At 38.7% G+C, this 22,495-nt stretch overlaps 1 protein-coding gene across 1 annotated transcript in view; it reads right to left on the reverse strand.

Annotated features, from left to right (window-relative positions):
* The window catches only part of ift172 (intraflagellar transport 172), a 54,774-nt gene extending 34,878 nt beyond the window's left edge, over nucleotides 1-19,896 (reverse strand). Inside the window, exons 1-20 of the mRNA XM_082505812.1 lie at nucleotides 19,713-19,896; nucleotides 18,975-19,118; nucleotides 18,346-18,458; nucleotides 18,212-18,251; nucleotides 17,277-17,342; nucleotides 16,745-16,824; nucleotides 16,281-16,368; nucleotides 14,835-15,049; nucleotides 14,624-14,747; nucleotides 14,235-14,330; nucleotides 13,223-13,384; nucleotides 12,691-12,744; nucleotides 12,358-12,461; nucleotides 11,334-11,419; nucleotides 9,647-9,759; nucleotides 5,808-5,975; nucleotides 4,390-4,526; nucleotides 2,010-2,117; nucleotides 841-925; nucleotides 364-456 (exon numbers count right to left, since the gene is read on the reverse strand). Of these exons, the coding sequence (XP_082361938.1) occupies nucleotides 364-456; nucleotides 841-925; nucleotides 2,010-2,117; nucleotides 4,390-4,526; nucleotides 5,808-5,975; nucleotides 9,647-9,759; nucleotides 11,334-11,419; nucleotides 12,358-12,461; nucleotides 12,691-12,744; nucleotides 13,223-13,384; nucleotides 14,235-14,330; nucleotides 14,624-14,747; nucleotides 14,835-15,049; nucleotides 16,281-16,368; nucleotides 16,745-16,824; nucleotides 17,277-17,342; nucleotides 18,212-18,251; nucleotides 18,346-18,458; nucleotides 18,975-19,118; nucleotides 19,713-19,751 (2,115 nt within the window). The 5' untranslated portion in view covers nucleotides 19,752-19,896. The remainder of the gene's footprint in view (nucleotides 1-363; nucleotides 457-840; nucleotides 926-2,009; nucleotides 2,118-4,389; nucleotides 4,527-5,807; nucleotides 5,976-9,646; nucleotides 9,760-11,333; nucleotides 11,420-12,357; nucleotides 12,462-12,690; nucleotides 12,745-13,222; nucleotides 13,385-14,234; nucleotides 14,331-14,623; nucleotides 14,748-14,834; nucleotides 15,050-16,280; nucleotides 16,369-16,744; nucleotides 16,825-17,276; nucleotides 17,343-18,211; nucleotides 18,252-18,345; nucleotides 18,459-18,974; nucleotides 19,119-19,712) is intronic.
* Nucleotides 19,897-22,495: the final 2,599 nt, after the last annotated feature.

A 22,495-nucleotide genomic window follows, 5' to 3' on the forward strand; every position in this document is an offset into this window, starting at 1 on the left:
AGAATGAACATATTTGACTAAAAATGCCAGTTTACCTGCAGATAGAGTTCCTCATAATATGGAGCAATAGTTCCTTTTCTTTAAGGTATTACTCCTCTGTTACTAATATGTTGTGCTTAACCACAAATATTAATACAAGACGTTACTGTGATGCTGTTTACTTAAATTTCTGTGATGGTGCACATCAGGCTGTGCTGTAGACATGATGCAGTAATATAAATCAAGCATAAATACACATTTAAAAGCTTAACAGCTCTGTGAATTTTGGGGTGTTCTGTTTGTTGTAAAATCTGAAAAGGAATTCATTCTACATATTACATATTCAATCTTATTTCTAACGCTCTTTTTTTTTTTACAGCCCACCTGCTCTGTGTAGTGCATCTCAGCCAGTTTAAAATTCTTGTCCAGCATGGCCACGCGTGCTTGGACTTGATAAAATGATGTCCCATCTTCTCCCTAATAAAGAGACAAAGAGATTAAAACATACAAAAGCCAGGGAGCACTTTTGAGCTTTGCAGAGAGAAAAAACTTTTCAAGAATTGCAAAGCTGCATTTTTTTATAAGGACCACTCACAGAGATTCAGCTAAAAGGAATTTCATTAATATCAACTCCAGCAGAGACTTGCTGTACAATGAATGCTGGATTTCCAGTTCCATCATAAGACACATTTTTAAGAGAAGTGTTGAATTATTCAGGTGTCATTGCATAAAAATGTCAAATACCGTATTGCATTTCATTGGAGAATACTAATAATTAGCCAATTAGTCAGAAATATTATTGCCACCCTTAAAGCTCTTTATCTGCTATATTTGTGATCAGTGCGTTGGGCCTTTCCTCACCATTTCCTGTGAAACTTTGTCTACGATCTCGTTTGTTTGCCGCAGGAAGTGGAGGGTTGAGACATCACCCAGCGCAGCAAAACACCTACAAAATAAAAGGGAGAGAAAACCATAGAGGAACTAAGCAATTAAGCAGCAGATGGTGACAGAGAAAGTCAAACAGAAACAGAAATAAAGAGAAATATATTCAGTTTAGTGGAGGAAGAATGCATTTCTGGTCAGTGAAAACTTGTTCACTTAATGAACTGAGATAAATTAAAGCTCTTTCTCTAATTAGCCTTTAGATTCAGTGTGAGAAGCTGAGAAATACACAGGCACATCTTAGCATTTGGCCACTTTATTACCAACTCTCTGTGAACAGTTGCATCAGATTAATGAACAAGTCATGAAAGAAAAAAAGTTTAAAAACTCCTACTGTCTGACTCTTTTTTTTCTGCTTCCCTCTCTCATTAACATCACTTCCCTCCCTCATTAACATTATCCACTCCAGACAAAACTGTTTCTTTCCCCGATTTCATGATTTATGCAATTCAAGACGATGCCTAACGAACAGCATATGCATTATTAATGACAGGGAATTCAAATTTGAAAGGTTTCTCAAAACAGAGAGAACTAAAGATGGAGAGAGAGGAATAAAATGATAGAAAATTAAAAACTGTCTTTGATGATAAATGAAGTTGGGGGGGGGGGGGGGCTCTGGCAGAAACACAGCCATCGGCCGTGCGTGTGCAGAGGGTATACTTCTATTATGTTGTGGGGACATTTATCTGGTTATAAAATAATATTTCAAGGAACTATCTGATTATCTTTAAGGTACAAAAATCAAGCTGTATAAGCTGAATCTGTATATTTTAGATAAAAGAATCGGTCAGAGGAGTACAGGTTATAGTAAATGTCCAGGAAATGAATGTAAGTCAATGTAATGTCCTCTGAAGTGATGAAAAACAACTGCCCGGGAGTGCGCAAGTGTGTCCAAGAGTGTATTTCTTCATTCCAGGTGATGAAGGTGCCCTTGTTGCCTCTTTCCTCTTTTTTCTCTCCAGCCCCAGAGATAAGTCTCACTTGCAATGACAACTGATACTGAATGTAATTATTCCGGAGACAAGAACATTACTTTGAAAGGGCTTTGTGTGTGGCTGTGTGTGCGTGCGTGTTTGTGTCGTGCTGACCTTTCTGCGATGTGCAGCTGGCAAGCCTCTAGAGCCAGCTTGCTGAGTGTCTTCCACATGGCTTCAGTCTCTGGTGACATCTCCAGAGTCTCGAGGAAGGCTGTGGCTCTGGAAAATACACGCACATGCACAAGTAGAGCTGAGCCAGGTGGCAAGACAGAACATAAAGCAAGTATTCTGTGCTGCAGATACCGACCACAAATGGTGTGTAAAGATAAGGAGCGGCAGAAGAGCTGCAAATATCGAGGAAACTGTGTTACAGCAGCCACTCCCAAATTTAAGTCTGAATTGGAAAATCTTCTACGGCCTTTTCATCACTTTTAAATATGCTTTAATTCAGTTTAGTCTAAGTTTTTATCTTGTTTTTTAGTCAGACTTGTTGGATACTGGACCGTAAGACAGATAAAGTAAAAATAAATAAATAAATTAGCCTAATTTGGCTGATGCAAATGTCCAAATGGAAAAAACAAGGAACTCCAAAGTAAGGATGAAGAGAAGGTTAGTGAACATGATACCAAGAACATTAAACTGAAGCAGGAAGATGGCATTATAGATACACACGAGGGGGACTGGTGATTAGACACAGGTGACCCAAAAAAAACGTCTTTTCATAAATCTGGATCAAGTTGGTTCCTGAATGTCCCAAATTCATTCTTCAGCAAGACAATCACAATAATAGCCCCACATATAGAGCCATAAAGAAGATGTTTTGTATTACTGTATGAAGTAAATCAATGAATAAAACCTATTCATGGTCCAGTGTTTCACTATAGCATGCTCTACAAAAACATAAAGCAAGTCACAATGGACCGTGAGATGTTCTGATCTAATAAAGTCTGCTGAGGAGATCAGTGGACATGTTAGAAAGATTATTACTGGTATGACCTGAAAAGATGCTGAACTTCTTCAATGTGACAGCTGCTAAAGAGGGGCCAGGGCTATCTTCTTAATCTAATTCAATCACATTCACCAACATTAGTAAAATAGAATTTAGAAGACTTATTTGACAGATTAGCAGATTAGAAAGATCATGATTTATAAGAATAATGAGAGGAATAACAAATAGCTCCCCAGAAGGCACAAAGCTGTAACATTACTTTACAAAATAATTGCAATAACACAGTGATCTTTTAACTCAGATCATGAGTGGATGAAATAAAATGCCTGATTTCCACATTCAGTGGTACTTGTCCCATTGTAAAGTATAATTTTTGCTTTACGTGATTCATAGCTTAAAAATAAAATCTGTACTTATCATATCTATTAGCTCACCCTATGTTCATCTAATGTCTGAAAAACAGAGGTTTAAGCTCCGCCCCCTTTAAGACAACCTTCTACTTATTGGCTACCCCGCACAAACAGAAAGCTATCTTCTCTCACTGATTTAACACAGAGACAAGTGTATATAAAATGTTAGGAAGAAAGGACTTAAAACAGTATGAAACCTAAACTTATTGGCTAATGGCGATTACTGGTACATTATGGACCTGCTAATATGGACATTCACCACTATAACTGAAGATAACAGAGTATTTAAAAGAACCAAGAAGATTCCCATAAGACCACAGAGAGTGCAATTAAACTTTTCTGTCTCTTATTACCCAAAATTATGCCAACCTAAACTTCACAGCATTGTGCTGAAAAACCTGATAATGTAACCTTGACTGGAATAATCAAAATAAAACAATTGATTCCCTAAATTTATTTACATTATGCCTCTTCCAGAAGCTTTTCTACTGTAGCTGACTTTAGTGACATTGTCAGCAAAGGCCTGACGGTGCTCAGCGGAGGACCAAATGACCTCCTCCACACACAGTTCCATGTCAAAACAATACTATATTCAGTTAAAAGTTGTAAACTGTTTCTCAAAATATATGAGTTTCAAAAATATAGTCATGATTTTTCAATTCCTTATTTGGTAGTTTGAGCTTAAAAATTTTAATTCCAAACTTTGTATGACAATTTCTTCCTATGAAAGAAGACCATTAAACATATAAGCAACCAAATTCCTCCTAAAGACTCTCAAAGTGCTAGAGGAAGGAGCTGAGTTGATGCTCCTCTGAATAAGAGAGGTCAGTTATAATTATTTACTCCATCTGATGAGGTGGCTTCACACGAGCATCCTTTCGGAGGTGATCAAATCACAACACGCTGAAGGGAAGGATTATATCTCCCAGCTGGCCTGGAAGTGCTGAGGAAATACTCGAGAAGAGCTGGAGGAAGCTGCTGGATAAAAGGACATCTGGCCTGTTCTGCTCACCCTACTGTCACTGCGCCTCTGACCCAGAAAAGTGACGGGTGCAAGGAAGGACGGACGGATGTTCACGCTGCATCGTCATTTTGATAGGCTGTATGGTTTTATTTAGTGGGCTGTACTCACCTGTTATAATCTCCATCATCAACAGCCGTACCAAACTCAATGAGGCCTTCGTCGAGTGTGTATGTCACCATGTTGACGCCCTCTGTCACAATCACATCCGTCTTGCCATCGGCTCTTTTGAGATCCACAATGTCTCCCTGACAAAGAAAGGAGATACATATTATGCATAGGTATGAAACCTCCGCGCTGTGTTAATAAAGTGGAAAACGTGTTTTTCGTGCTACTGCATTTATTAGACAGTTTAAGCCAGAAAATGCTTAATCGATGAAGCTTTTACTTATAAAAATACATTTTGTCAGGTTTTTATATTCTGCAATTCTGCAGTATGCATGGACACAGGTTTACAACATCACAGCTTCATTAGTGGGTCAGTCCAGTCGACCACCATAATCAACTTGCACCCTCCAAATTCACATTATGGATGCTTTTAGCCAAGAAAAACAATGAGTACACTTAAATATACTTGCATAATTATAATGAAAGTTTTTGTTAAACCTTTATTTAACAAGATAAGAATGTCTTTCTTTTTGGAGAGTGTTCTCAGCCAATATATGCAGCATTAGCAAAGCAGGGTTTTTTTCTAGAAACCAGAGTGCGTAAAGAAAAGTTTCACAAGTACGTGGAGAACAGAAGTGCACACAGATTGGCCTTGGAACAAACATGATGGGCGTATGTTTCCCAGTTTGGCTCTTCAGAAGTTTTACGCTTTTGTTTTTCACATATTATTAGATAAAGGCATCAAAATAACGTTCCACATATATGGCTGGATGTATCACCAAGATAGCTGCTGAGTAGCAAAGTATATCAGAAATATTAAATTTCAAAATTCAATTTATTTTAAGCCAGTTTTAGTTATACTGCACCCCTTCACAACTACAGTCATCTCAAGGCACTTTGGTACCCAATAATATGGTGATTATTAATGAGGATTTCCACTAAACACTATGAAATCAAATACTTTTAAAGGAATTATGACCAGCTCATAACAGCAGCAATTCTTTGTCCATTACTACCCTCTGCTATTGTCTACAAAATAAAAATGTCTTGCACAAAGCTCAGTGCACTTTGCAAAAACATAAATCAGCCACACAAGAGGCTGCTGCGATGGTTTTTGTTATTAATGAGAACAGCAGCAAGTGTTAACGCAAGCAACTTTCAAAACCCTGCGCACACCAGGGGCGACTAACTGCCTCAGGACAGCGGCACAAAAAGCTGGTTCTCTGTTAAGGCTTTGCCAGCAACACAAAAAGGCTTGAGAACAGTAAAAATACAAAAACATGCAGCTTCAGTATAAACACTGTGGAGATATTAAAAATAAAAAGGTTTATCAAAACAAGCCGACCAGGGCAGATGCAGAGCCTCCAGTTAACGATGCCGACCATACTTAAATCACACTTACAAAGAAAACAAAAGCTCACCTTGACGGGGAACATGGTGACGGTCTCTGGGCTGTCAATGCTGTACCAGATGCAGAGGTTTCCCCGGTTTTGGGAGACCACCACATCGCTGCCAGGCACCCACTGGACGTAAGAGCAGAAACTCAGCAATGTGGTCTTCACGCCAGACTGTATGTCGTACAGATGGAGCTGCAGAGGACAGAGAAAGATAGAAAGATATAGAAATTCCTATTTTCATCATCAGGAAATGGTTTCAAGTCCAACAGTAAAGGCAAAGTCCAGCAAGTGTCACTGTACATAAGAATGGATTTCTCCAATTCCAGCTGTGACCATTAAATTTAAAGTTCGTAAATATAGAGTCCAGAGAGTTAATCTGGTTTATCTTCGCATAAAATAAAAAAATAGGTTCTATACAAAGGTAACAAAACCACTTTACAGTCCATCAAAGCTCATTTGTATCCACAATAATATTATATTTTTATTATATACTGTATAATTTAAATGTTTCATAGGAAGTTTATGCCGACAGTACTTTGCACCAGATTATCTTTTGCTATCTTTAAAATAGTCATTTCAAGAGTATTCAGAGCATCATCATCAGTGTGTGAATGGGTGAATGACTGAATGTAGTGTAAAGGGACTAAGTAAAGCGCTATACAAATACAGGCCATTTAGCATTTAGCATTTTACCATCATGGATCACCACTTAAAGTCAGGCTAAGTTGAATTTATTTAGATTTATTTTATTTGAATCATTGATTTATTTTTTGCACCTGCATTTTTTGGTTTAGTTTACTTATAACCTCATTAGCTCAGGAATGTAAGTTCCAGGCCCACTGCACAGCAGACCCACACTCCTTCCACCTGTTTGTTTCCTTTGGCCATGTCTCCATACCTTATTTTATTTTAATTCTTGAACTTCTGTAGGTACACTGACTCTTGGTTGTGACATCCTCTTTATAGCCAGTCTCTGGAATAAGCCAAGCCTTTATGTTTTCTTTGTTGTGGCAAAAATATGTAACTAGTACTTGGATTTTGGGGTGCATTTGAAGATATAATGTGGTTATTCTTCGATCTATAGAAAACCTGGTTGGTGAAGTTTGTTACCTTTAGGTAGGAGACCTTAAAAGTGAAAGAGTTGTTTCTCCTTGTCCACAGTACAAAAATAGGCCTTATGCATCTTCTAGTGTTAGGTCCATAATTTGTTGGACCTTTTGGCACATTAGGTCATTGTCAACCGTCCTAAAAATGTTTGTAAAAACTCCTTAAATTAAAGCTGAAAGTATGCACTTCAAACGCATCTTAATAGTCTTGTTTAAAACCCACTGGTTTACACAACAGGTTTTACTTCTTTTTATTCCATCCATCTGTTCTCTCCCACTTATTCTTGTCTAGGGCGAGAGGCAGGGTACACCCTGGACAGGTCGCCAATGTGCCACAGGGCTAACACACAGAGACAAACAACCATTTACACCTATGGGCAAATTAGAGTTACCAATTAATGTAACCCCACTAACTGCATGTCTTTGGACTGTGGGAGGAAGCCAGAGTACAGAGTACAGAAAACCCAAGCAAACATGGGGGGAACATGCCAACTACTGACAGCAAGACCCAAGCCTGATGGTGGAGCTGAACTCAGGACCTTGCTGTGAGGCAACAGCGCTATCTACCATGCCACCATGCTTTTTAATTCTTTCTTTTGAAATATACTACCTAAAATATCATGCTATGCATGAGAAAATGTGATAGATTAGATTGCATTTTCCTTTTCATCTTCCTTTTAGACCACCCTTGTTCTAATTGGCTGCTACTGGAAACCAAAATGTTTGAAAAGCAGGTAGAAGGGTACCCCAGCTCTGTGTGCCTGCATTTAGAGCAGTCTAGCCTAAAGCCTAAACACTTGGCCCACTCCCTTCTTTCTTTGAAAATGTAACCATGTTTGACATTCCACATACACTTTATGGCTTTATTATTACTTCCTTCTTTTATAGTATAATTTGTTGCCGCTGTACCATCTCTGGATTAACATTTTAGGTTTTCGATATATGACAGCAGAACACTTAAAGTAAAGATTCGATAGGAAACATTTTGCTAGCAAACTGTTCTTGTAGGTTGAGGTTTACATTAGCATAGTTAAACTCATTTGGCTTGAACAAAGTTGATTAACATCCAGCAGCTCCACGTGAAAACTCCCACTGCAATAATCTGTTCCACTGTGCACTTGATGAGAATGTAGATTCTATAAGCTACAGAGACTCCCGCAGCACTTAATGTGCATGTGTGAGTATGTCAGACCGCCCGCTGATGTAATCAGCTTCCTTAATGCCCTCCCCACACCCACCATCACTAATTTTAATAATGCTTTGTCTATAGTCTCACCCGGGTGCTCAGCTTGCCAACTTTAAAATGCAATGAGGACAAGCAGCCTGTTGATAAGGTCATCTGAAAGCAAGGAGCAATTAAAGAAACATTTTATGACTCTTTACTGTTGAAAAAAAAAATGGGAAAATGAAATTTCTCCCAGATTGTGGAGTATACGGAATTGCAGTTGGGAAACCACCATTAGTGCTGTAATAAAGGTAAAAGTTAATAACCACTGCAGATCAGATGAATTAACATTTACAGTAAACCTGGGCATAAAAAACATTTCACTGAAAAAAAAATCTGCACACGAGCCACAAAGTTTTTCAGTGATTGCAGAGATTTTTTTCTGGCACTAATTACCGTCAAACTTTTCTATTCTTCTACTTCTTCTTCAAGTCATTGATGGTCATAAATATTTTACAATCTCTTTCGCTAAAGTTGATTTTGCATATACTAAAAGGAAACTTGTACACTAGATTTGTAAAACTGAATTATGTGTCACAGCAAGTCACACTGGAGGAAAAAGTTAGACTCCACAGAGGGATTCTCAATTACCTGAGTTCTCCTTGTCTTTGCCCCAAGGCTTAAACATCAAACTTTTTTTTTACCCCGAGGCAACAACTGACAGCATCTCGCTGCTGCTCTCATCCTCCACACAAGGCCTCTGTGAATCTCAGCAACCTCTTACATATAACCAGAGGAAAATGAATACTGTTTTTTAAATGGGGTCTATGACAGCAAAATTAATGTTTTCCCACTTATATGACATAAGACGTAACTAAAGGAAAAAAAAATTAGTTTTGTGCAAAAAAAAAAAAAGGCTTTTAAATAGGGACAGTTCAACGTCATGAAGAATTAACATTTAAAGGCCTAGTTTGCTTTTACTCCATCCAGATTATTATATACAGTACGATCTATATAGAGATGTCTGCCTTCCCTGGAACATATCTGTACCAATTAGAGCTCAACTTGTGAATTTCTTAATACAATATAATCTTTCCCAGACATTAAACATCGTTATAAAAGCAGATTAAATGTTCACGCTACACCAGAAAGCACTTTCCAATTTTCCTCTAGTCTTATTGTTTTATTCTTTTGTTGATTAATCTTACTCCTTTGGGACTCAAAAACAGCGGGACAAGTGGGAACCGTGTCATTTAAAGGGATCAAAAGCCAAAAAAAGAAAAGTTGGTAACCTCTGATTTAAACCCTATAGCTAACATTTCATGCCTTTCATGGTTAATTTATGGCACCCCCTGGTGGCAAAGATGGTTTCACATTTATCTTGACTGTCAGTCAGAAAGGCTGGATGACCAAAATGGTTCAAAACAGAGCCACAGCGCCTGTTTTGGATGATGGACATGGCCATAACTAAAGAAATGCCCCTAGCATTGACAGCCTTTTCTACTTTCCTCATCACACTGTCTATCATTTGCCCCCTCGCTCTCTTTTTGCCTCTGGGTCTCTATCTCATTGTGCCGAGGTTTTATTCTTACCCGCAGCTTCTTGTCCCTGAACAGCAGTTTGCACCCGGTTTCATTGAGCTCCAGCCAGTCAATCTTGGAGTCGTGGCTGATGGTTCCCAGATTGTAGCCTCCGGCCAAGTCCACTGAGGGGAGAAATAAACCGACAGATTAACTGAGTCAGACTGCCAGTGTCTAGCTAACGCTGGCCTTTTATTCAAGATCACAAATCAGCTAGTTCTTTTATAATTTTCCATAATTCTATCAGGCAGAGCCTGAGCTGTTTCTCTGCTCTCAAAATGTACCTTCTTTGGGATCCAGCTGATATTAGTGTGCTGATGTGAGGCCTATACAGTCTTTTTAATTAAAATGGGGGTTATTGTCCACACAGAGCTAACTGACTTTATACTGCAGTTATTGTAGGTATATTACTTTAGGAGTTTAATATTATGGTAAGTAATCATATGGGCTGGCTGAGTTCCTATATGCTATGACTTGGTCAAATACTACCAGTTTTCACTGAGTTGTATTTGGAACAAAAAGGTGGAATTATCCTCTTTGAGGCACAGGTACCTGTGTATGGGCCTCAGTAAAGTGAAGTTCAGTTACATAATGATTTCATTTATGCCTGTTTGCTTTCCTCTTGTGAAGAGTCTCTGCAACCTGCTGTTACCCGTAACACCCTCCTCTGCGTAGCTCTGGGGAGACATTTACTTTTGCGCATAATATATGTACAATATGACTGAAAATGTCAAAAGCAACAATCTAGATCCAATTAACAAGTATGACTTTAATGTCTTATTTATAAATGCTATTAATATATGTTATATGCTCCCCTCAATGACCAGAGGCAGACTTTCATTATGAAGAACATGGCCTTATAACTTCATTTTTAGTCAGCCCATCATACACCATGCTGTCTAGTAGGCCTCCATAATATATTCACCCGCTGCTTAGAATAGTCCCCGAAAAATCTACTGTTTCGTCCTGTTTACATAATATTAGCCTAAAACACTTTTATAAGCACATTTATAAGATAAAACTTTCTTGAGGATGTTTTATGTTTTCAGTACAAACCAAAAGCCTTCAAGGTGTGGGCCAAAGACAAATAATGATTATTTCATGGGAAAATGTAATTAATTTATGAGAACATGAATTACCTTTATGTTTAACTATTACAACTAAGGGTGTACTCACAATATGCAATCTGTACCATGCTGAGCACATCTGACACCCAAAGTTTCTTTAACTGCGACCTGGCCACTGAAAGACTCAAGCACAGTATTCCAATACTTCCTCAACGACAGCCTCCATTAAAATCTCTGTGGTAAATAATTAATAAATATAAAGGGAATGTGAGAGAACAGCCTGCCATAGCTCACAAAAATGGTCCAATTAAGCCACAAACGCATGAAGCCGTGTGTGCTTTTGAAAGAGACAGACAGCGAGCACAAGGGGGAGGAGCTAACATGCTGAGACTAACTGGGGTGTGTTCAGTCACTGAGCGCAGCGTGAGCTCAGGTCATTGGGGGAGTGGGGAGGGACTATGCCTACTGCAAAAGCACCCTGAGTGTTAAATCCTTTTCTGAACCTGGACAGTCACATTTTGAATAGACACAATTACAGTCTCACTTTCTCTCTCTCTCACACACACACACACACACACACACACACACACACACACACACACACACACACACACACACAGTTTTTTTCTTACCAATAGCAATAGTCTTTATGTCAATCAGATAAGCGAGCTTCTTGTTGTCTTCAACTCCTTTCTGCTTCCTCTCATTTAGTCGGACACTAGACACACACACACACACACACACACTTGGTTTAAATGACATGACTGCATTCAGCGAGATATGGTTTTATCAAGTAATAACCCAGCATTAGTGCAGCGTAACTGGCTTCAGCTGCTTTTCATTATGTTAAATCCCAGGATGAACCTGGTCATGAATTTGTCATGCTGCAGTGTCCAGCCGGAGGCGAGCAGCAGCCAGAGTATCCGACAGCCATCAGTCACAGAAAGGCTGACAGCGCTGACACTTCTGACAGCTCTGAATACATTAACATAGATGTGTGCTGACTAGTTGGTTTAGCCTCACTGACTCCTGCGGACTCCTTACTGTAATGATGCAGAGGATTTCTCCAAAACTCAATACCGCCATCTAATGGTCATGGCTGAAAGCACTTATGAGAACGCATCAGGGTTAATGTTTGTGTCTCTGTTTGTACCTTATGTATATAAATTTGTCATTTTTTTAATTGTTCAAGACAGGAAAAAAATTTGGATTTCTCTTTAGTTTTTCAGTATATTACAAATGCTGTATTCAAAAAGATAATGCATGTTTGAATAATCCAAAATATTCCTGTTTGGAAGTGAGATATTGATTTCATTGCCAATATGCAAAACTATCATTCATTGCAGGTTCAGGCTATTACCATAAATCAATTTTTGGACAATTTTGTAAATGGATGATGAAAGATGTGCTCGTGACACTGCTGCTGAATCGTTTTTGTTGCAGGGCACGGTGACATAAATGTTTGTAATCGCCTGAAATTTCTCCTAGTGTGACTTTTAATCAGAATTATACAGTTGCAACCCCCATCAGCAGATCACTAATACTGCATGCGTGGGACTGTTTCACATCTGTTCCTTAGAACCAAACAAACCGGTTGAGGTGCTCGAGTGTTACTCAACAGACTGCTTCTGCATAATTATGAGGAACGGAGCCAACCTGATGAGGTGGGGGTTCATAAATTCCGTGCGAACTGATCCCAGAATCTCGTTGCTGCTGTACTCCACCAAGCTCAACTCCCCGGCATTAAATATCATGCACACCTGAAAACAGAAACAAGAACAGGGCTGTGAATACAGCAGAGTGAAGAATGTACTTTTATGGACAACATGACAGGACCTGATATATAACCTCCTTCGCCGAGATAATTATATTTACTAAACACTAGGCCTTTGTGCTCCTTGGCAAGCCTCTAAATGTGGTTTGGGGGTTTTTTTTAATAAGAAAACAAAAACAATTTGCACACTGTCTAAATGGTTAGTGTGTACTCACTGTTTCATTTTCAAAGAAGAACTTTTCATTTCCCCCAGAGCCAGTCCAAGGCACCTGGGAGAGGACAGAGAAAGCAAAATTAACTGTAATACAAATATTACAACACTACTGCGAACATAACACAATTACACAGTGTGAAGTACGCATTTACTGTGAGAATCTGACATTAATGTTTGTGAACCACACACTCTTATTGCGCCATAATGATGTGATTAACTGATTACTCATGTTTAGTTGTTAAGTATATGTGACAGAGAACAAAAATTGACAGTTTATGACCAAAAAAATGTAACAGCATGTCAGCTTGCATATTCTCTAGCATGGGGTTGCACGCCTATAAATGTTGGGTCTCTCTAGCCCATTGAACTAAAAGACCTTTTATTAAATGCAGAGACCTAACTTCAAAGCCTTCACCTGAATTTTTGGTCACAATGTTTCCCTTCTCCTATATTATTCCCTTCCAAGAGTACCACTCCTGTTACTTCTTTGTTTTATGGTATATTCTTTTATGGTATAATACTTGAGGTCCAACCTCGCTTAATTTATTTGTCAGGAGATCTCCCAGCAGGAGAGTATCTGATGTGTGAGCCATCAGGTAGCGATCTTTCCCCATGATCTTCACTTCTTCTATCTCATAACCGTAATAGGACTTCAGGACAACCCGAGTTCCTGTGGAGAGGTTCTTTACTATCACCTAGAATTAAAAGAAACAAAACAAAACATATTCCATCTTTACTTACGGTTTTGAAATCCAGTAACAATCGATTCACACACACTGATATTTGATACTTTCAACCTGTTAATCCTGTTAAAACGACAGTCAGTTCAGTGTGGTGGTCATTCCAAGCAGCAAAGTTAATCGCAAGAGACTCCTTCTTGTGTGTGTTCATAATGTGTGTATTTATTGTATAGTTTTAATTACTACTTTGCTTTTGCAAATTAGTGTGGCCTACAAGTAATGTGGTGTGCGGCACAGACTCATGCTTATTCCTATAAAAATAAAAATATTAAATTAAAAACATGGCTTTTTTTTTTTAAAGATATTTTCTTAGAATTAGCAATTAGTGTTGTTTTTCCCTATTTTCTAAGGGTAACATTATAAACAACAACAAATTATCTATGGGAAATAATAAAAAAAGGCAGATATATTAATGTTTGATGGCTTAAAAATAATGAAAAACAAACAAGATGTGTATTTCCAGCATGGCTTTTTTTCCAGACTACTGTAAACATAATTTTCTGCTACATTTAATTTGTCAATTAAGAAGAAAATCAGATAAACAAAAAGGCTGGATGATTGTTTTCGGAGCTCATCTCTTTCTTAATCATACAGGGCTGCTTGTTGCACCTGAATTCATTAAGTCTGCATTACTGCTCTCACAAAATCAACGGGGCTGTTTTCACATCGTCTGTTAATTAGCAGAAGAAGGAGAGCAAAGAGACGTCTGAAATTGCCTATTTGGTTGTCTGTTTGTCTAATTTAGTGAAATTACAAACACTGTGGTTCAGCACTGATGATTTTCTTGTTGCCTGGCTGTTCCTACCTGGCTCAGGCCAACGTAGGTCACTTCATACTTGTTCTTGTAGATGGTTCTTCGCAGGCAGCAGTCAAACAGCTCCACTCCCCCACACAGTGTTCCCTGTTGAGACACAATCAACAATTAAACACCTAAAAAACGCAATTTACATTTTCTAATCTGGTTTTTTTTGGTCATTTTCAGATGGTAGCAGCACAGAAATAATAGTTATTGTAGAACATACATGCTTTCAGAGTCATCATAGGCTGTTGGAGTCAAGAGTTGGTGAAAAAAATGGACACCAAAAGGCATCTTAACACAATGTTGAACTTAAAGTCACACTGCAGGTTAAAATAACGTTTTTTTAACCTTTATTTAAGCAGACAGTCACAGAATGCGTTAGATCAAGTATTTACAGCGCAGAGGCGTGATCCGTCTTTCTTCCAGGCCAAGCTGGTGATTGTGTAGAGGTTGGAAATTTCTTTAGGTTTGGCTTCATCCCACATTCCTCTCCTCGGAGCCCAATTAAACACCCGCAACCTGGACAAACATCACAAAGGAAAAACAAACTTAGCAGAAACATCATGATAAACTTTCACTTTAACTGTAAAGCTGCCACACACCGACCGGTCAAAGCTGCCAAACACCACAGATTCCCCACTGGGGCTGGCGACAGCCACGGTGAACTCCTTCTCTGTTCGGTCGCGGCTGTAGTCGAAGGTCTGCAGGATGTGTCCCTCTCTGCTGTAGGCCACCACCTTCTTGTCACAGCCCCCCACCATGATGCTGTTTGCACCCCAGGCTAGAGCGTAGGGTGGGCACGAGTGTGTCAGAAGCTTACCCTGTGGCAAGTAAACAAATGTGTGAGAAGATATGTGTTGAATGGTGTAGAACTTTTAAAATAGGAATAAAAAATGCATGAAGGCAAACAATCTGTAGCTGTGTTCACTCATGCACTGAAGACCTGAACTTTTCCAGACATGCTGGAGGTGCAGTCACGTTAAAAATTAAATCTTTTCTAACCCTCCAGCTCATTAATACACACTCTGTGTGACGTCTGATTGCATCAATACGAGAACAGTGCAGGTAATAGTCTGGTAAATTTAAAGCATGTAAGTGGTCATCCTGTTTCCTGCCTCCTGTGTGCTGTATGCAGGCAATACTAGACTAAACGTGCCATGGTTCTTGTTATATCTGTGTCTGTCAGCAGGTTTATTCTTTTAAGTCTTCCTGGTACTTTCTCTGTTTGTTTTTTTCTTTTAGTTACTTCCTGTTTTACTTAGTTTTAGTTTTTTTCTTTCTTCTTTTGCTTCTTTCCCTCCTTCATCATCAGGAGTCTCTTATTTGTGCCTCCTCTTCTTCTGCTTCCACCAGTCGGTGACCTGAAATTCAGTCTGATGTTTACCATGCTGCAAAATCTCTCAATTCCCAAAATGCATCTAGAGAACAGAGGATAACAGAGGAGGCTTGTTGGAATTGCTGGAGGATACACAGGTGTATCCTTCAGGGAAGTGTTTTCATCTTAAGTGTATAAAAGAGGTGTGACACACAGCTGGAATATACGGACCAAGATTATTTAAATGCTTGTTGCACGCATCTTAGATGGGACTAAGACGTGAGCAGAGGTGTTGATGATGTGCAATTTGGGAAATGAGAAAGGGGAATTATTTGCCCCACGCTCATTAGTTCACGTGTTTGACTGTTTCCACTTGTGCCTAGGGTTGATGCGTGTGCATAGATTATCCTGTATTTCTCCTTTTCTTGGGTGTTTCCCAGTTTGCCTCATTATGCTCTGTGTTTTTTCTGTTTCATTCACTTTAAGACTTGATGTTCTTGTTTTTTGTTTTCTGTTCTTTTTTTTTAACCACTCCTTAAAGGCCTGTTTTTTAATTCATTCTGTGTGACTCCTGCTTCTGCTCATGACAAAGCAGAATTTTTCCTATAGTGAGAATGCGTCTGAAAATGATCATTTCCATCAGTGAAAAGAACAACTTTGTACAATGTCTTAACCTGATTTCCCAACATTTTCTGGATTTCATGTGTGAAAAAACAGCTCCTGTAGGTGAATTGTACCTGTGATTCCCCTGAGCCTTCATCATCAAAGAAGTACCGCACAACTGTCCCATCAGCATGGCCCGATATGATCCCTTTACCAGAGACACTGACACAGAGCAGAGATCTTAAAAATGACACGCAGTGCCCGCAGAACAAATGCAGCAAAGCAGACAATTATTTCACAAGCTATACACATGGGAAATAGCTCATAACTTTAATAAGGTCAGCCCACACTTCACGCTGGGACCCTTGTACAACTTTTTGGTAAAAAGAAAAAAAATCTTTTTGATTTTGATTTTATGGTATTTATACAAAGAAATCCTAATCATAAAAGCAGTTTCTGCACAGTAGTTCCTATTTTCAAGTTTATCAGCTCATCTTCAGACTCAGTACATATATGTGTGTGTGTGTGTGTGTGTGTGTGTGTGTGTGTGTGTGTGTGTGTGTGTGTGTGTGTGTGTAAAGATATTTTAAGCACTCACTTTGATGCCAGTGAGACAACCCAGGATTCTGTGGCGTAGATGGTTGAAGATTTGTTTGTCTGAGTGTTGGCAAGCCGAATCTGTAAAAAACACATCAGAGAACTTAAAATATCCTTAAAATATCCCAAGTACACTGCGGTTGGATTTAGAGAGGAATACAAAGACTTAACATCCCAACTGGAAAAGGCTGTGAAAATATTTCACATTTACTGCATAAAGATGAAGTAATACAGATTTTTCCCAAGAGGTTTTAATGCATCTAAATTGTGTTCTATAAATTCACTGATGCATATATTTCTTTTTACTAACATCTTTGTATTTGTATGTATGGGTACATTTCTAAATGAATTATTTATGATTCTGACAGTTTTTGAACTCTACAGAAAAAAGCTTTGACAAAGAAATCAGACCATGTGGAACTAAAATGTCTACAAAAATCTAAAGGATACAACTGTTATTCTACTACACCCATATATAATTCCTGATACTTTTACTTAATATTAAAAAAAAACGTGAAATATCCAAGACATACCTTGCCTTCAACTAATCCGTAGACAATAGCATTCTCTGCAGGCCAAAGAAGGCATGTCACAGCACTCTGCAATAAAGATAAGAAAATAACACAACCATGTTGTTGCAGGTGATGACACAAAGTTGAAAGACAGCTGAAAAATGTAATGTCATGTTTATAAGGAAAACAAAACTTATAACCCAATTAAAAACTAATACCAGAATAGATTCATCAACAGCTAAGCCCTGCAAAGTGTATTCACTTTGAACTCTACAAACAAAAAGGTTTGACAACCGAATCAGACCACGTGGAACTAAAATATCACAAAAATTTAAAGAACACAACTATTAGTCTACTACAATTATACACATGCGTAGAAAACAGAACATATCTGATCATTTTTTAATTTTATATGTCTAAATGATTTATAATAAAATATTTTAATCAGTCCTCATTTGTTATCCATGTCTTTGTTTTATGTAGTAGTAGATCGTAGTAGGTGCTCATATTAAACATGTTCAAAGTTTGAAAAAATAAAATGACCACAGTGTGTGTGCAAATAATCCCTGTGAGCCAAAAACTCAGGCTTTAGATTACTATTAACTCTCAGATTCAACAGCACAGAGACTCCATCGACATGCCCTTCAAACCTTTTGTTTGCATGCAGCAGCCAATTAAACACAGCTGGCATAAAGAGAGGAACTAAAACTACTTGCTTCAGAGGTGAGATTATCTGAGACAGGTGGACTAAATGATGATTAGTCTGAACTTTAAACTAAGCAAAGCTACACTGTGCAAAAGTATAAAACCATATGCTGAAAATGAGTTTAATAGATTCCTTTTATGGAAAGAAAAGTTTCAAGTTTTGACAAAAAGTTTTGACAAAAAGCATAGTCACTGCCACTTTTAGCGTGCTCCTCAAGGCAATAACAATGCATTAAATCACGTTTTCTTACCGTCTGAATAAATTTATTGCAGATGACTTTCTTGTCCCCCCTAGGAGAGACGAGAAAACCGATTAAAACTTCTGCTTCGAATTGTACCAAAATGTAAACTATTGAGAAAAATGGAACTAAGCAGAGGTAATTACCAGTCCTCTCCGATTCTGTAGACAAAGATGATATTGTCGGATTGGCCGATGGCAATTTTCGTGGAATCTGGTGAGAAGGCCATGTCATTTACAACATAGCTCTGCTTTCCATACTGAGAAAATAATACATATCAGTAATTATTATTATAGAAAAGCACTATAACATAATAACACACCAACAAACCCACAATGCTCCTGGCCTATAGAAATCTGTCATGGGGGCCCCGCGTGGTAAAACTGTAGGACCTGCTTGGGCAAACACACAGGGAGGCCCCACAGTGTAGGGCCAAGATGTGCCCTACATTTCAGCCCACAGTGGGCTGTCAACAGTGTGGGTTTCTCCACAGTGGCCTCACATGGGCCCCAAGAGGATATGTTTGCTGGATAGATACCCAGTTGCATTTAATATAGATTTTACAAAGCCACTTGGTGTAGGCTACAAATACAAGCACAGAGTTCAAAATAAATGGGTGTTGTCACAATGGCTACACCCATCTTTTATATACAGTCTATGATTCCAGCGACACATTTGGTTAATGGCAAGTAATTCATCATAATTTCTTTACATTATATACAGCACCTCCTTTCATACACACATGCAGCTCAAAGGACAACGGGATTTGTCTCACCTTGGCGTCCACAGGTTTTGTGGAGAACTTGTCCCTGCTCTCTCCATGCTCATCATACAGCAACACCACCCTGTCCACAGTGCAAACAGCGAACTTGATGTTGTTTGGTGCCCATGCCATGCAGGTAACTTTGGCAGCAAACTCCTGTCAAAGCAGGTAAACAAATCAGTCCTAAAGCACTTGTTTTATAGACTTGCTCTTATATGATGTCCTCTTTTAAAATCCTTCTAATGATTGTGTATCTGTTACACGTGTCTTTATGCTTCTACTCTAAATGAAAATCAGTGTTTCTCTCTGTTTTATCTTGTGTTTGGCCCTGATTTCAGTCTTTCTATAAAATCATGCTTTAACTGTCTGCCTAATTGTTGTCTATTTTTGCCAGTAGAGATACTCTTCCTTATGAGCGACAGATAGATGTTAAATTTGATCAGACACGATAGATTTAGGTGTTTTAAAATCCATTTAGCACGTGCAGACTTTTGGCCATGTATTAATCATAAACGCAGCGTTTATGTGCTAGCAAGCCTGACTAGTGCAAAAATCCGCTTTCAATGACAGTTCAGCGTGGGTCAGTAAAATCAAATTCATGCAATAAATAAATAAATATATCACGAAACTGGTGCGCAGTTTCAGCTTTCTAGTATAAACATTATTATCTGGCTTCCAGAACCAGTTATTGTTAGCTAACTCGCGCTGGCTTCCTAGCACTACTTACCGTTAGCTCACTCGTCAACTTACCCGGGAGGTTAAAAGTGTCTTGATATACTTCAGTTGCATTCTGAGGGAAGCTCGTACACAGAATGGTATTATTACTGCTGGAATATTCCTCAGATTTTGGTCATTTTGCTAGCGAGCCAGGGCTAGCGCAGAGGAGGTTGGAAGTAAACTAACTGTGATCTCCTTAGTTACCGCTGGGGCGGGACTTGCGGTGCGTTCATAACAATAGGAAATGTGAATGTTCTCGGACAGTTTGCCAGCTCTCGCGCTTTTGTTTCTGCAAAAGGATGCCATTAAATAATTAAAACAATTTTAACCCGGTAGAGTCGTTCCAGGTTACGCCACAGGCCGTGAACAGAACTGCTTCGATTATGTGATTTCTATCCGTTTATTCTGTTTACTCTCTAAAGATGCTACGATTTCCGTCATTATATATCAGCCGTCAAATGACAGAATTCCCGGAGCTAAAACATGTCCACGTTTAGTAAGGGAAGAGTTCAGTTTAGATGTGATATTTAAATAGTCACATTTTAGACTAAGATTAAAAAGTTTTGAGGAAATTTCCCCCAAAAAAGAAAAGAAAAAATATGGAGATGCCGGGGATTGAACCCGGGGCCTCATACATGCAAAGCATGCGCTCTACCACTGAGCTACATCCCCTTCCGTATAGGAGCCGCGAATGTAGTATATTTATTCGCATACATCTGCACTATACCCACACTTGCTAACTGTTTCTTCGCTATATCATACTTGTTTAAAAGACAATTTCAATTCCTCATATATTATGTACATTGCTTAAACTTTCTTCAGGCATACCAAACCGTTGAATAAAAATATTAAAGTTAAATAAATGTAAATTTATGAATAAGTCTGGATTGTAGCCCCCACAAACTCAGCCTGCCAGATTGCGCACTTGTGAAATTTGCTGTTAACATCACTTAAGATTTATCTTTTACTTTTCATAATCTCTATATATTATTAGCCATTTAAATGGTGAATACACATCACACATTTTACGTCAATATCAAAATTGTAAGAGTTATAAGAACGTTTTTTCCTGTGCACAGAACAAAATGTTAAATTGCCGCTGCAGATACGCCCCTCTAGCGTGGTGACGTAGAGGTCACGTGGAAGTGTTAATTTTCCAAAGTGTACCAAGGTGTACCGGAAATCAGCGAAACCCTCAAGTGTATGACGAGATGTTGCCAATTTTTATGTCGCACAAAATCAGAGACAAACACATGTAAATTGTTTACTAAAATTTAGGATGCATATTGGCTCTAAAACAAAGTTACTCTAAATTTTTGATTCATGTAAACAATTTACTTATTTTCATGACAATATGCATTTTGTTGACTTCTAAAGATAAGAATTTATATACTCTGAATACTTGGCATTGGAACCAACTATTGAAATTATTAAGTTAAAGTATAAAAACTTTTCAAACACCTTCTTCTTATCCCATACTTCTCCAAATTCCACAGTAATTGTGTCAATTTTGTATTGAGGCAAAAACCTTTCATTAGGTTAATAGAAACACTAACACTTATATTGTAAGGTAAATACCGTACAATAATAGCGCCTACATTTTCCTAAATCATGTTCTTTTTAAGGCATAGAGATATAATTTTTTTCATTAATATTTTTTGTAACATTTTTTAAAGTTGAAAGTTCTCTGGTGTTTGGGCGATCAGATCCCAGCAAACTAAACAGGGCACGAACGAATGTTGGACAATGTGGGTATGTCAGTAATGATAAGTGTTAGTGTAATTTATGGGGTTTATTTATTTAAATTATTATTTAATAAATCTAACTTGGGAAAAATATTGCAAACAGCCTAGTCTCAAATTCTACTAAAAGTTGATTCTGTTCATCTGGACGTAGCGTTTTGTGGGAGAAACGTTTCGTCACTCATCCAAGTGACTTCTTCAGTCTCAGCTGACTGCAGGGTTCTCCAAATCTTATAAACAGTAAATTTGCATAATGACTGAAACCAGCCCACCGAGGGAACAATGGGCTGGGAGGTCAGTTCCTTAATCATAATTATGCAAATTCTCATGACTGTTGATCAACAACCACTGACCAAAACCCATTGATCAAAGACCACAGATCAATGGCCATGACTACCATTCACAGAGAGTTGGGGAATGGCTGCAATCACAGCATTGTAAGATGGCGAAAGATGTACCCTTAGGCCCCCTCCTCGATTCAGAGATGGTCTTTCCCTTTTCACGTAAATGGCCTCCTTGACTCCGCGCTCAAACCAGCGTTCCTCTCTGTCCAGGATGTGCACATCCTCATCAATGAAAGAGTGTCCACTGGCCTGTAGGTGTAAATAGACTGCAGAGTCCTGGCCTGACGAGGTAGCTCTTCTGTGTTGTGCCGTCCGCTTCGCCAGAGGTTGTTTGGTTTCCCCGATGTATAAATCCTGGCAATCCTCCTGGCACTTAACAGCGTACACTATGTTACTCTGTTTGTGTCGGGGGACCCGATCCTTGGGGTGGACCAATTTTTGACGCAGCGTGTTTTGGGGTTTAAAAGCCATAGAGACCTGGTGTTTAGAAAAAATGCGTCTCAACTGCTCTGATACTCCTGACACATATGGGATCACTACAGGTTTTTGCTTGGGCAGTGGTTGTCCTTCTCTCCTGGATTAGCTGGAGCTTTCTTTAGGTGCCTTTCCCGCTTTGACAGAAGTCCAGCTGGGATAACCACATTTACTCAGGGCCTTCTTGATGTGCCGTTCTTCTGCCTCCCTGGCCGCTGTGTCTGTGGGGATGGTGTTTGCTCTGTGTTGTAGCGTC

Source organism: Aulonocara stuartgranti (assembly GCF_965226115.1).
Source record: "Aulonocara stuartgranti genome assembly, chromosome: 15".
NCBI classification, from domain to species: domain Eukaryota; kingdom Metazoa; phylum Chordata; class Actinopteri; order Cichliformes; family Cichlidae; genus Aulonocara; species Aulonocara stuartgranti.